This window comes from Salvelinus alpinus, chromosome 11, assembly GCF_045679555.1.
Source record: "Salvelinus alpinus chromosome 11, SLU_Salpinus.1, whole genome shotgun sequence".
NCBI lineage: Eukaryota > Metazoa > Chordata > Actinopteri > Salmoniformes > Salmonidae > Salvelinus > Salvelinus alpinus.
In genome coordinates, this window is record NC_092096.1 from 2808387 (window position 1) to 2823105 (window position 14719).

A 14719-nucleotide genomic window follows, 5' to 3' on the forward strand; every position below is an offset into this window, starting at 1 on the left:
TGTTATGTTGTCCCTCCAGACCAGTCAGTATGGTCCCTGTTATGTTGTCCCTCCAGACCAGTCAGTATTGTTCCTGTTATGTTGTCCCTCCAGACCAGTCAGTATTGTTCCTGTTATGTTGTCCCTCCAGACTAGTCAGTATGGTCCCTGTTATGTTGTCCCTCCAGACCAGTCAGTCCCTGGTATGTTGTCCCTCCAGACCAGTCAGTATGGTCCCTGTTATGTTGTCCCTCCAGACCAGTCAGTATGGTCCCTGTTATGTTGTCCCTCCAGACCAGTCAGTATGGTTCCTGTTATGTTGTCCCTCCAGACCAGTCAGTATTGTTCCTGTTATGTTGTCCCTCCAGACCAGTCTGTATTGTTCCTGTTATGTTGTCCCTCCAGACCAGTCAGTATGGTTCCTGTTATGTTGTCCCTCCAGACCAGTCAGTATGGTCCCTGTTATGTTGTCCCTCCAGACCAGTCAGTATTGTCCCTGTTATGTTGTCCCTCCAGACCAGTCAGTATTGTCCCTGTTATGTTGTCCCTCCAGACCAGTCAGTATGGTCCCTGTTATGTTGTCCCTCCAGACCAGTCAGTATTGTCCCTGTTATGTTGTCCCTCCAGACCAGTCAGTATTGTTCCTGTTATGTTGTCCCTCCAGACCAGTCTGTATTGTTCCTGTTATGTTGTCCCTCCAGACCAGTCAGTATGGTTCCTGTTATGTTGTCCCTCCAGACCAGTCAGTATGGTCCCTGTTATGTTGTCCCTCCAGACCAGTCTGTATTGTTCCTGTTATGTTGTCCCTCCAGACCAGTCAGTATGGTCCCTGTTATGTTGTCCCTCCAGACCAGTCTGTATTGTTCCTGTTATGTTGTCCCTCCAGACCAGTCTGTATTGTTCCTGTTATGTTGTCCCTCCAGACCAGTCAGTATTGTTCCTGTTATGTTGTCCCTGTTGTACTCCACTTATAATAGATTGGTCTTGTTGTTGTTGAGAGTGGTGGGGGGGGGGGGGGGGACGACGACACACCCATGAGATATAATAACAGGTTTTAGTCCAGTGAAGAAATGGAGTGTAGTAATATAGTTTTTCATTAAGCTTTAAAACATTTACCACTACTGTCAGTGCAGCCCGTTTTTTATTGGCACATCTGTCGTAGCAAACTGTCAGTCACAGTAGATAGATGACTCTCCGTCCGTCATCTCCACTGGTGTGACAGCTGGCTTTCAGCCTCGTCATCAATTATGCAGCAGCGCCCCCTGTCTTCTTCGTGGACAACTACGTAGTCAGGGATATCAAATGGTCCCCTTGGATCAATGACTCCTTTCATTTCTGACTGAAGACTGGGCAGGTGCTATGTTGGGTTGTAGACTTTGTTCTTATGAGGCTATTCCGTCCAAAAAAAAAAAAAAGCACAAGCCATTTTTTCTATAGAGGCGTAATATGTTTGGAAACCTAAATCCTCTCCTCGCCTTACAAGTAGACAGGGGTTGGGGGGGGGGGGGGGGGGGTACTATTTCTTTAATAAGGTGTTTTTGTTAATAAACAATGAATTTAGACACCATGACGTCACCGCTGTAGACTATGTCCACCCGAAAAGGAGTGTACACACTAGTCTATATGGGTTAGGAGCCTAACTGCCGGAGGGGGTTTGAACTCGACAGTAACGATAACGCATACTGTTTTAGCCTACATATATATCCCTCTGAGGAATTAATCCCAGCGGCGACATCTGCCGCGTCAAATAACATCTTTACGCAACGCTTCCTGGCGCCTGTCAATGTCGCCTAGTGCAGCAAGGGATCAGAGTCTCTCCGTGCAATTAATATTTGAAGGCGAAACTTTAGCCTGTTCCGGTTACTGAACGTTTGAAGACATTTGGAACGTAGCGTTGAAATAATCCCATTGGAACATAAAGCTACGCCGAAAGTCGCATCGTTCTGGGCGGTGAGTTGATGCGCGTCCAACCCCTCTAGTCACACACTGATGTGATGTAGCTAGCTATTTGAGTTGAGCCTGATGGAAATAGAGACGTATTCAACCGCATATAATTGATTTGTCATGGTCATTTGGATATTCATGTAGAATTACCTTATGTACATATATTATGGTAATGAGGCAACGTATTTCTTAAATATCTTAGGGACGTTCCCTTTGACGACAGACAGCGTGCGGTTTTATTGAATAATTTGACAATGAGTGATGTTACATTGTGTGTCCTAGATGAGGTCATGTCCCTATTATTTAGGCCGAGTGAAAATTAAGATAATTTGGCGGCTCTACATTCATGTATCGCCAGCCTTTTAGTCCAGATGGGATGGCAGGGGTGGGGTGACTGCATGCCAAGGGATTTTTTGACTGACAACAAAACATGACCTTTTAAATGTGCACATTTGCACGACAACATCACTGAACACCCAGCAGCAGCACAACGTTTAATTTGGGGGAGATTACATTGTAGCGTGGCCAGTTACAAAATAGCCTACAAGAGCAAATGGCATGCTCTTGTAAACATCCTAGCTCATGCTTAAAGAGGGGTCACGCAATTGTTCACGTTAATAATATTCCTTGTTCCTCTGGTTTTTTGTAGGGTTCGACTCCAACTGAAACACTTTTGAAAACTCTGTGTTCTGCGTGGACGTGTGTTCCTGTCTCGTCCCCATTCCGCCTAAATCGCAGCAGATGGAGGGTTGCTGAGACCCGGGGAATGAGATACGCATCTTTTCACTCGTCGAGGCATCATCCGAACAGCTGCAGCAGCTCGCTCGCTCGCTACCTCTCTCCATCTCACTCTCTCCCGTGCGCAGGAAAGAACGGAACGGAACACTTAATTTTTACAGCAAGGACCTTCCTTATATTCGGTAGATTCAACGAATTTTATGATTTGCAACTTAGCCTTATTAAATTCCATTTGCATGGTTGTAACCTCGATGATGGTCTTAATATCGGCGCCAAGGGGAGATGTGAGCTGATTCGTTGGAGGTGGGTTGTAGCCGTAGCAGCGCTGTGCTGACTGACAAAGCGACAGACCGACAGAGCGAGGAGAGCAGAGGAGCTGTCCATAGGCTGGGGGTGCTGATGCGGCGGCTCTGAGAAAAGCAGAGAAACCGAGCATGGCTGCTGGGAAGTTACTGCTCTACGCCGGCCTGTCCCTCTCTCTGTGCGCCCTAGGAATGCTAGCAGTGGCAATCTGTTCCGACCACTGGTACGAGACTGACGCGCGGAGGTATCGTGAGCGTTGTCGGAGCTTCTCCAGCCGTAAGAACCCAGGCTTTATCTACATCCCCAACAACAGCCTCCCTCTGCGGGCTAGCCGCTCCAGACTGGACCGCTGGGAGGACAAGCTGCTCCTAGCCCGGAACAGAAGGCAGCTGTTCGCTATGTCCGCCGCGGACGAATGTAGCAGGCAGTACAACTCTACCAACATGGGACTGTGGAGCAAATGCCACCGACTGGACTTCGACCAGGACGTAGAAGACCTCATTCGCAAAGGTAAGAGAGAGGAAACGTATAATACAGTACAGAATTGTTTACAATAAGACAGTAAGTCTACTGTTACAGTATGGGAGTCTATCTGTGTGTAGTCTATGTGTTTACCTAACCAACCATCAAGCCACTATGAATGTCGCTCATATTGGGGAAATTATGAAATAGTCTGTCTTGGTTGACCGTGGTTAGTTGTGCATCTTCACAAGCCCCTGGCAAGACAATTAGGCTCCAGAAGAATCATATTATTCTCGTTCTTATGCATCTCTCTCAGAGAGAGCGTGGTCAGATAGAGAGACGTCACCACCACCTCTGTAATGCTGGATCCAAATGGCCTTCAGCTGAGTCGTGTGTGTCATGTTGTAGGAGGAGAGTACAGGCTATCATTTGAGGCTGATGCACCATGGCAACACACAGCTCTGATCCAGTAGATGGTAGGTCTGCTGCTTGCTGTAACTACGGCTCCATTCTCACATCTACCTCTCGCTGTTTCTCTACCTCTGTGTCTCTACCTCTCTCTCTCTCTCTCTGTGTCTCTACCTCTCTCTCTCTCTCTGTGTCTCTACCTCTCTCTCTGTGTCTCTACCTCTCTCTCTGTGTCTCTCTCTCTCTCTCGCTGTGTCTCTACCTCTCTCTCTCTCTGTGTCTCTACCTCTCTCTCTCTCTGTGTCTCTACCTCTCTCTCTCTCTGTGTCTCTACCTCTCTCTCTCTGTGTCTCTACCCCTCTCTCTCTGTGTCTCTACCTCTCTCTCTGTGTCTCTACCTCTCTCTATCTGTGTCTCTACCTCTCTCTCTCTGTGTCTCTACCTCTCTCTCTGTGTGTCTCTCTCTCTCTGTGTCTCTACCTCTCTCTCTCTGTGTCTCTACCTCTCTCTCTCTCTGTGTCTCTACCTCTCTCTCTCTCTGTGTCTCTACCTCTCTCTCTCTCTGTCTCTACCTCTCTCTCTCTGTCTCTACCTCTCTCTCTCTCTGTGTCTCTACCTCTCTCTCTCTCTCTCTCTCTCTCTCTCTCTCTCTCTCTCTCTCTCTCTCTCTCTCTCTCTCTCTCTCTCCCTCTCTCTCTCTCTCTCTCTCTCTCTCTGTGTCTCTACCTCTCTCTCTATCTGTGTCTCTACCTCTCTCTCTCTCTGTGTCTCTACCTCTCTCTCTCTCTGTGTCTCTACCTCTCTCTCTCTATGTCTCTCTCTCTGTGTCTCTCTCTCTCTCTCTCTGTGTCTCTACCTACCCCTCTCTCTCTGTGTCTCTACCTCTCTCTCTCTGTGTCTCTATCTCTCTGTGTCTCTACCGCTATCTCTCTGTGTCTCTACCGCTATCTCTCTGTGTGTCTCTACCGCTATCTCTCAGTGTGTCTCTACCGCTATCTCTCTGTGTGTCTCTACCGCTATCTCTCTGTGTCTCTACCGCTATCTCTCTGTTTGTGTGTGTGTGTCTACCCTCCTCCACGTGTGATTCTGTGGGATGCTATATCCTCCTGACCCTCACACTGTAAATAATGATGATGTCACCACTTCCTGTCTTGTGGGCTAGAACAGTCCTACCACACTATGAGGAGGGAGACTCATACCTCTTAAAACATGACTCCCTTATTCACAAAATATAAGGAAGCTGTGGTTCTCACGTGTAGAACTTGGGTTGTATCATGTCATTACCTATTACACCCTAGCCTGTAGGTCTACCTCATTATGAAGAGAGGAGACTGTTACACCCTAGCCTGTAGGTCTACCTCATTATGAAGAGAGACTGTTACACCCTAGCCTGTAGGTCTACCGCATTATGAAGAGATACTGTTACACCCGAGCCTGTAGGTCTACCTCATTATGAAGAGAGACTGTTACACCCTAGCCTGTAGGTCTACCGCATTATGAAGAGATACTGTTACACCCTAGCCTGTAGGTCTACCTCACTATGAAGAGAGTAGACTGTTACACCCTAGCCTGTAGGTCTACCTCATTATGAAGAGAGAATGTTACACCCTAGCCTGTAGGTCTACCTCATTATATAGAGAGACTGTTACACCCTAGCCTGTAGGTCTACCTCATTATGAAGAGATACTGTTACACCCTAGGCTGTAGGTCTACCTCATTATGAAGAGAGGAGACTGTTACACCCTAGCCTGTAGGTTTACCTCATTATGAAGAGAGAATGTTACACCCTAGCCTGTAGGTCTACCTCACTATGAAGAGAGGAGACTGTTACACCCTAGCCTGTAGGTCTACCTCATTATATAGAGAGACTGTTACACCCTAGCCTGTAGGTCTACCTCATTATGAAGAGAGGAGACTGTTACACCCTAGCCTGTAGGTCTACCTCATTATGAAGAGAGGAGACTGTTACACCCTAGCCTGTAGGTCTACCTCATTATGAAGAGAGACTGTTACACCCTAACCTGTAGGTCTACCTCATTATGAAGAGAGACTGTTACATCCTAGCCTGTAGGTCTACCTCATTATGAAGAGAGACTGTTACATCCTAGCCTGTAGGTCTACCTCATTATGAAGAGAGACTGTTACACCCTAGCCTGTAGGTCTACCTCATTATGAAGAGAGGAGACTGTTACACCCTAGCCTGTAGGTCTACCTCATTATGAAGAGAGACTGTTACACCCTAGCCTGTAGCTCTACCTCATTATGAAGAGAGACTGTTACACCCTAGCCTGTAGGTCTGCCTCATTATGAAGAGAGACTGTTACACCCTAGCCTGTAGGTCTACCTCATTATGAAGAGAGACTGTTACACCCTAGCCTGTAGGCCTACCTCATTATGAATAGAGGAGGCTGTTACACCCTAGCCTGTAGGTCTACCTCATTATGAAGAGAGACTGTTACACCCTAGCCTGTAGGTCTACCTCATTATGAAGAGAGACTGTTACACCCTAGCCTGTAGCTCTACCTCATTATGAAGAGAGACTGTTACACCCTAGCCTGTAGGTCTACCTCATTATGAAGAGAGATTGTTACACCCTAGCCTGTAGGTCTACCTCACTATGAAGAGAGACTGTTACACCCTAGCCTGTAGGTCTACCTCATTATGAATAGAGGAGGCTGTTACACCCTAGCCTGTAGGTCTGCCTCACTATGAAGAGAGGGACACTCACTCAGACCTCATCCTTCGACTTAGATAAAGTCTCATCCGTACACACTTAGAGAAAAAAAAGGTGTGAAGTAGAACCATCCAGTGTTTTTTCGGTATGACCTCATAGGGGAACCCTTTTTGGTGCTAATGTGGGTAGAACCCTTTGCAGAAGGTTCAGATACATCTATAGAGACCTGGTCTACAGTAGTGCACTATAAAGACAGTAAGGTACCATGTCTCATCCGTAGACTAGGATACAGCTATAGAGACCTGGTCTACAGTAGTGTACTATAAAGACAGTAAGGTACCATGTCTCATCCGTAGACTAGGATACATCTATAGAGACCTGGTCTACAGTAGTGTACTATAAAGACAGTAAGGTACCATGTCTCATCCGTAGACTAGGATACATCTATAGAGACCTGGTCTACAGTAGTGTACTATAAAGACAGTAAGGTACCATGTCTCATCCGTAGACTAGGATACAGCTATAGAGACCTGGTCTACAGTAGTGCACTATACATCTATAGAGACCTGGTCTACAGTAGTGTACTATACATCTATAGAGACCTGGTCTACAGTAGTGCACTATAAAGACAGTAAGGTACCATGTCTCATCCATAGACTAGGGTACATCTATAGAGACCTGGTCTACAGTAGTGTACTATACATCTATAGAGACCTGGTCTACAGTAGTGCACTATAAAGACAGTAAGGTACCATGTCTCATCCGTAGACTAGGATACAGCTATAGAGACCTGGTCTACAGTAGTGCACTATAAAGACAGTAAGGTACCATGTCTCATCCGTAGACTAGGATACAGCTATAGAGACCTGGTCTACAGTAGTGCACTATAAAGACAGTAAGGTACCATGTCTCATCCGTAGACTAGGGTACATCTATAGAGACCTGGTCTACAGTAGTGCACTATAAAGACAGTAAGGTACCATGTCTCATCCGTAGACTAGGATACAGCTATAGAGACCTGGTCTACAGTAGTGCACTATAAAGACAGTAAGGTACCATGTCTCATCCGTAGACTAGGATACAGCTATAGAGACCTGGTCTACAGTAGTGTACTATAAAGACAGTAAGGTACCATGTCTCATCCGTAGACTAGGATACAGCTATAGAGACCTGGTCTACAGTAGTGTACTATAAAGACAGTAAGGTACCATGTCTCATCCGTAGACTAGGATACAGCTATAGAGACCTGGTCTACAGTAGTGTACTATAAAGACAGTAAGGTACCATGTCTCATCCGTAGACTAGGATACAGCTATAGAGACCTGGTCTACAGTAGTGTACTATAAAGACAGTAAGGTACCATGTCTCATCCGTAGACTAGGATACAGCTATAGAGACCTGGTCTACAGTAGTGTACTATAAAGACAGTAAGGTACCATGTCTCATCCGTAGACTAGGATACATCTATAGAGACCTGGTCTACAGTAGTGTACTATAAAGACAGTAAGGTACCATGTCTCATCCGTAGACTAGGATACATCTATAGAGACCTGGTCTACAGTAGTGTACTATAAAGACAGTAAGGTACCATGTCTCATCCGTAGACTAGGATACAGCTATAGAGACCTGGTCTACAGTAGTGCACTATACATCTATAGAGACCTGGTCTACAGTAGTGTACTATACATCTATAGAGACCTGGTCTACAGTAGTGCACTATAAAGACAGTAAGGTACCATGTCTCATCCATAGACTAGGGTACATCTATAGAGACCTGGTCTACAGTAGTGTACTATACATCTATAGAGACCTGGTCTACAGTAGTGCACTATAAAGACAGTAAGGTACCATGTCTCATCCGTAGACTAGGATACAGCTATAGAGACCTGGTCTACAGTAGTGCACTATAAAGACAGTAAGGTACCATGTCTCATCCGTAGACTAGGATACAGCTATAGAGACCTGGTCTACAGTAGTGCACTATAAAGACAGTAAGGTACCATGTCTCATCCGTAGACTAGGGTACATCTATAGAGACCTGGTCTACAGTAGTGCACTATAAAGACAGTAAGGTACCATGTCTCATCCGTAGACTAGGATACAGCTATAGAGACCTGGTCTACAGTAGTGCACTATAAAGACAGTAAGGTACCATGTCTCATCCGTAGACTAGGATACAGCTATAGAGACCTGGTCTACAGTAGTGTACTATAAAGACAGTAAGGTACCATGTCTCATCCGTAGACTAGGATACAGCTATAGAGACCTGGTCTACAGTAGTGTACTATAAAGACAGTAAGGTACCATGTCTCATCCGTAGACTAGGATACAGCTATAGAGACCTGGTCTACAGTAGTGTACTATAAAGACAGTAAGGTACCATGTCTCATCCGTAGACTAGGATACAGCTATAGAGACCTGGTCTACAGTAGTGTACTATAAAGACAGTAAGGTACCATGTCTCATCCGTAGACTAGGATACAGCTATAGAGACCTGGTCTACAGTAGTGCACTATAAAGACAGTAAGGTACCATGTCTCATCCGTAGACTAGGATACAGCTATAGAGACCTGGTCTACAGTAGTGCACTATAAAGACAGTAAGGTACCATGTCTCATCCGTAGACTAGGATACATCTATAGAGACCTGGTCTACAGTAGTGCACTATAAAGACAGTAAGGTACCATGTCTCATCCGTAGACTAGGATACAGCTATATAGACCTGGTCTACAGTAGTGTACTATAAAGACAGTAAGGTACCATGTCTCATCCATAGACTAGGATACCCTTCAACATATGTGCTATTCATACAGGCTGTATGTAGAGTTGACTGTTGTATATGAGTATAACCATTGAGTATAACCATTGAGTATAACCATTGACTATAACCATTGAGTATAACCCTTGAGTATAACCATTGAGTAGAACCATTGAGTATAACCATTGAGTATAACCATTGATTATAACCATTGACTATAACCATTGAGTATAACCATTGAGTATAACCATTGAGTAGAACCATTGAGTATAACCATTGAGTATAACCATTGAGTATAACCATTGAGTATAACCATTGAGTATAACCATTGAGTATAACCATTGATTATAACCATTGAGTATAACCATTGAGTATAAACATTGAGTATAACCATTGAGTATAACCGTTGATTATAACCATTGAGTATAACCATTGAGTATAACCATTGAGTATAACCATTGAGTATAACCCTTGAGTATAACCATTGAGTATAACCATTGAGTATAGCTATTCATTCCCAATGTCCAAATGTTTATTCATCGTTGTGTTGATCAATCATGAGTAAACTCTTCTCTGGAGAAGAAGCTAGTCTCTGTTTTATAGCGTGTGATGTGTGGTTGCTATGCAGTCACCTGGCATTGGTCGGCTTTTGACGGAGGTTACTGTCCACCATTAGTGTGTGTGTGTGTGTGTGTGTGTGTGTGTGTGTGTGTGTGTGTGTGTGTGTGTGTGTGTGTGTGTGTGTGTGTGTGTGTGTGTGTGTGTGTGTGTGTGTGTGTGTGTGTGTGTGTGTGTGTGTGTGTGTGTGTGTGTGTGTGTGTGTTTGTATGTGTGTGTGTTGTGTGTGTGTGTGTGTGTGTGTGTATTTGTGCATCTCAGCATCTGTGTGTCAGTGAATATGAGTGTGTGTCCCTATACAGGCTGTTAGAGGGACTGTGTTTGTGTAGAATGGGGAGTGAAGCTTTCTGATGTGTGTCCCTATACAGGCTGTTAGAGGGACTGTGTTTGTGTAGAATGGGGAGTGAAGCTTTCTGATGTGTGTCCCTATCCAGGCTGTTAGAGGGACTGTGTTTGTGTAGGATGGGGAGTGAAGCTTTCTGATGTGTGTCCCTATACAGGCTGTTAGAGGGACTGTGTTTGTGTAGAATGGGGAGTGAAGCTTTCTGATGTGTGTCCCTATACAGGCTGTTAGAGGGACTGTGTTTGTGTAGAATGGGGAGTGAAGCTTTCTGATGTGTGTCCCTATACAGGCTGTTAGAGGGACTGTGTTTGTGTGGGATGGGGAGTGAAGCTGTCAGATGTGTGTCCCTATACAGGCTGTTAGAGGGACTGTGTTTGTGTGGGATGGGGAGTGAAGCTTTCTGATGTGTGTCCCTATACAGGCTGTTAGAGGGAGTGTGTTTGTGTGGGATGGGGAGTGAAGCTGTCAGATGTGTGTCCCTATACAGGCTGTTAGAGGGACTGTGTTTGTGTGGGATGGGGAGTGAATCTATCAGATATGTGTCCCTATACAGGCTGTTAGAGGGACTGTGTTTGTGTGGGATGGGGAGTGAAGCTATCAGATATGTGGCCCTTTCAGGCAGCTTCCATAGTCTTGATGACCTGCCATCTGCAGTAATGGGCACCAGGCCTCAGACCTTGATGTGCTTAGCAAGCTAATGAATGGAGGACTCACACAGTACAGCCCTGATCCAACCTAATGTCCCAGACTGGAAACTGGAACCTCTAACCCAGGCAGTTTGACTGGAAACTGGAACCTCTATCCCGGGCAGTTTGACTGGAAACTGGAACCTCTAACCCGGGCAGTTTGACTGGAAACTGGAACCTCTAACCCGGGCAGTTTGACTGGAAACTGGAACCTCTAACCCGGGCAGTTTGACTGGAAACTGGAACCTCTAACCCGGGCAGTTTGACTGGAAACTGGAACCTCTAACCCGGGCAGTTTGACTGGAAACTGGAACCTCTAACCCGGGCAGTTTGACTGGAAACTGGAACCTCTAACCCGGGCAGTTTGACTGGAAACTGGAACCTCTAACCCGGGCAGTTTGACTGGAAACTGGAACCTCTAACCCGGGCAGTTTGACCTGAAACTGGAACCTCTAACCCGGGCAGTTTGACTGGAAACTGGAACCTCTAACCCGGGCAGTTTGACTGGAAACTGGAACCTCTAACCCGGGCAGTTTGACTGGGAACTGGAACCTCTAACCCGGGCAGTTTGACTGGAAACTGGAACCTCTAACCCGGGCAGTTTGACTGGAAACTGGAACCTCTAACCCGGGCAGTTTGACTGGAAACTGGAACCTCTAACCCGGGCAGTTTGACTGGAAACTGGAACCTCTAACCCGGGCAGTTTGACTGGAAACTGGAACCTCTAACCCGGGCAGTTTGACTGGAAACTGGAACCTCTAACCCGGGCAGTTTGACTGGGAACTGGAACCTCTAACCCGGGCAGTTTGACTGGAAACTGGAACCTCTAACCCGGGCAGTTTGACTGGAAACTGGAACCTCTAACCCGGGCAGTTTGACTGGAAACTGGAACCTCTAACCCGGGCAGTTTGACTGGGAACTGGAACCTCTAACCCGGGCAGTTTGACTGGAAACTGGAACCTCTAACCCGGGCAGTTTGACTGGAAACTGGAACCTCTAACCCGGGCAGTTTGACTGGAAACTGGAACCTCGGTCAGATCCCTGTGCTTTGTAGACGACTTCACAGGCTTGGTAATGATGTCAGTATGTCAGAGGAGCTTCGCTGTAGTTGCTGTCTATAAGGGAGCTCCAGCTGTTAATGATTCTGAAGCAGACACTCTTCTTCCCCTCACCAGGGTATCTGGGATCCTACATCCTCCTCCCTCTATCGCTCCATCCTCCCCAGCCTTCACCATCCTTCCATTCGTTCTCCCATCCTCCATAGCCATGGACTGATTCATACTCTTGAGTCTCTGTCAAGCCATGTTGTGATATATAGAGCTGTTGTAGAACTGAGCAGAGTCAGACTCTAAATGGCATTCTATCCTTTATCTACCACTGCTGCTTTACCTAGCACTGTCTACACAGCTAGTTACAGAGAGACAGAGTTGTCTACACAGCTAGCTGTCTACACAGCTAGCTGTCTACACAGCTAGTTACAGAGAGACAGAGCTGTCTACACAGCTAGTTACAGAGAGACAGAGCTGTCTACACAGCTAGCTGTCTACACAGCTAGTTACAGAGAGACAGGGCTGTCTACACAGCTAGTTACAGAGAGACAGAGCTGTCTACACAGCTAGCTGTCTACACAGCTAGTTACAGAGAGACAGGGCTGTCTACACAGCTAGTTACAGAGAGACAGGGCTGTCTACACAGATAGTTACAGAGAGACACAGCTGTCTACACAGCTATTTACAGAGAGACAGGGCTGTCTACACAGCTAGTTACAGAGAGACACAGCTGTCTACACAGCTAGCTGTCTACACAGCTAGTTACAGAGAGACAGGGATGTCTACACAGCTAGTTACAGAGAGACACAGCTGTCTACACAGCTATTTACAGAGAGACAGGGCTGTCTACACAGCTAGTTACAGAGAGACACAGCTGTCTACACAGCTAGTTACAGAGAGACAGGGTTGTCTACACAGCTAGCTGTCTACACAACTAGTTACAGGGAGACAGGGTGTCTACACATCTAGTTACAGAGAGACAGAGCTGTCTACACAGCTAGTTACAGAGAGACAGAGCTGTCTACACAGCTAGTTACAGAGAGACGGGGCTGTCTACACAGCTAGCTGTCTACACAACTAGTTACAGGGAGACAGGGTGTCTACACATCTAGTTACAGAGAGACAGAGCTGTCTACACAGCTAGTTACAGAGAGACAGGGCTGTCTACACAGCTAGTTACAGAGAGACAGGGCTGTCTACACAGCTAGCTGTCTACACAACTAGTTACAGGGAGACAGGGTGTCTACAAATCTAGTTACAGAGAGACAGAGCTGTCTACACAGCTAGTTACAGAGAGACAGGGCTGTCTACACAGCTAGTTACAGAGAGACAGAGCTGTCTACACAGCTAGTTACAGAGAGACAGGGCTGTCTACACAGCTAGTTACAGAGAGACAGGGCTGTCTACACAGCTAGTTACAGAGAGACAGGGCTGTCTACACAGCTAGCTGTCTACACAACTAGTTACAGGGAGACAGGGTTGTCTACACAGCTAGTTACAGGGAGACAGAGCTGTCTACACAGCTAGTTAGAGAGACAGGGTTGTCTACACAGCTAGTTAGAGAGAGACAGAGCTCAGTCCCTCTATTATATTGTTCTATAGCTCTGTCACTCTATTCTATTGTTCTATAGCTCAAGTCACTCTATTCTATTGTTCTATAGCTCCGTCACTCTATTCTATTGTTCTATAGCTCAGTCACTATGTTCTATTGTTCTATAGCTCAGTCACTCTATTCTATTGTTCTATAGCTCAGTCACTATTCTATTGTTCTATAACTCAGTCACTATTCTATTGTTCTATAACTCAGTCACTCTATTCTATTGTTCTATAGCTCCGTCACTCTAATCTATTGTTCTATAGCTCAGTCACTATGTTCTATTGTTCTATAACTCAGTCACTCTATTCTATTGTTCTATAGCTCAGTCACTATGTTCTATTGTTCTATAGCTCCGTCACTCTATTCTATTGTTCTATAGCTCAGTCACTGTGTTCTATTGTTCTATAGCTCAGTCTCTCTAATCTATTGTTCTATAGCTCAGTCACTGTGTTCTATTGTTCTATAGCTCAGTCACTCTATTCTATTGTTCTATAGCTCAGTCACTATGTTCTATTGTTCTATAGCTCCGTCACTCTATTCTATTGTTCTATAGCTCAGTCACTATGTTCTATTGTTCTATAACTCAGTCACTCTATTCTATTGTTCTATAGCTCAGTCACTATGTTCTATTGTTCTATAGCTCAGTCACTCTATTCTATTGTTCTATAGCTCCGTCACTCTATTCTATTGTTCTATAGCTCAGTCACTCTATTTTATTGTTCTATAGCTCAGTCACTCTATTATATTGTTCTATAGCTCAGTCACTCTATTCTATTGTTCTATAGCTCAGTCACTCTATTCTATTGTTCTATAGCTCAGTCACTCTATTCTATTGATCTATAGCTCCGTCACTCTATTCTATTGTTCTATAGCTCAGTCACTCTATTCTATTGTTCTATAACTGTCACTCTATTCTATTGTTCTATAGCTCAGTCACTCTATTTTATTGTTCTATAGCTCAGTCACTCTATTCTATTGTTCTATAGCTCAGTCACTCTATTCTATTGATCTATAGCTCCGTCACTCTATTCTATTGTTCTATAGCTCAGTCACTCTATTCTATTGTTCTATAGCTCAGTCACTCTATTTTATTGTTCTATAGCTCAGTCACTCTATTATATTGTTCTATAGCTCAGTCACTCTATTCTATTGTTCTATAG

The 14719-nt window shown here is 45.3% G+C and overlaps 1 protein-coding gene across 1 annotated transcript in view; it reads left to right on the forward strand.

Annotated features, from left to right (window-relative positions):
* The first annotated feature begins 2975 nt into the window (after positions 1-2975).
* tmem178bb (transmembrane protein 178Bb) overlaps positions 2976-14719 on the forward strand; it is a 303969-nt gene continuing 292225 nt past the window's right edge. The window contains exon 1 of the mRNA XM_071331527.1: positions 2976-3474. Coding sequence (XP_071187628.1) covers positions 3096-3474 — 379 coding nt within the window. The 5' untranslated portion in view covers positions 2976-3095. The remainder of the gene's footprint in view (positions 3475-14719) is intronic.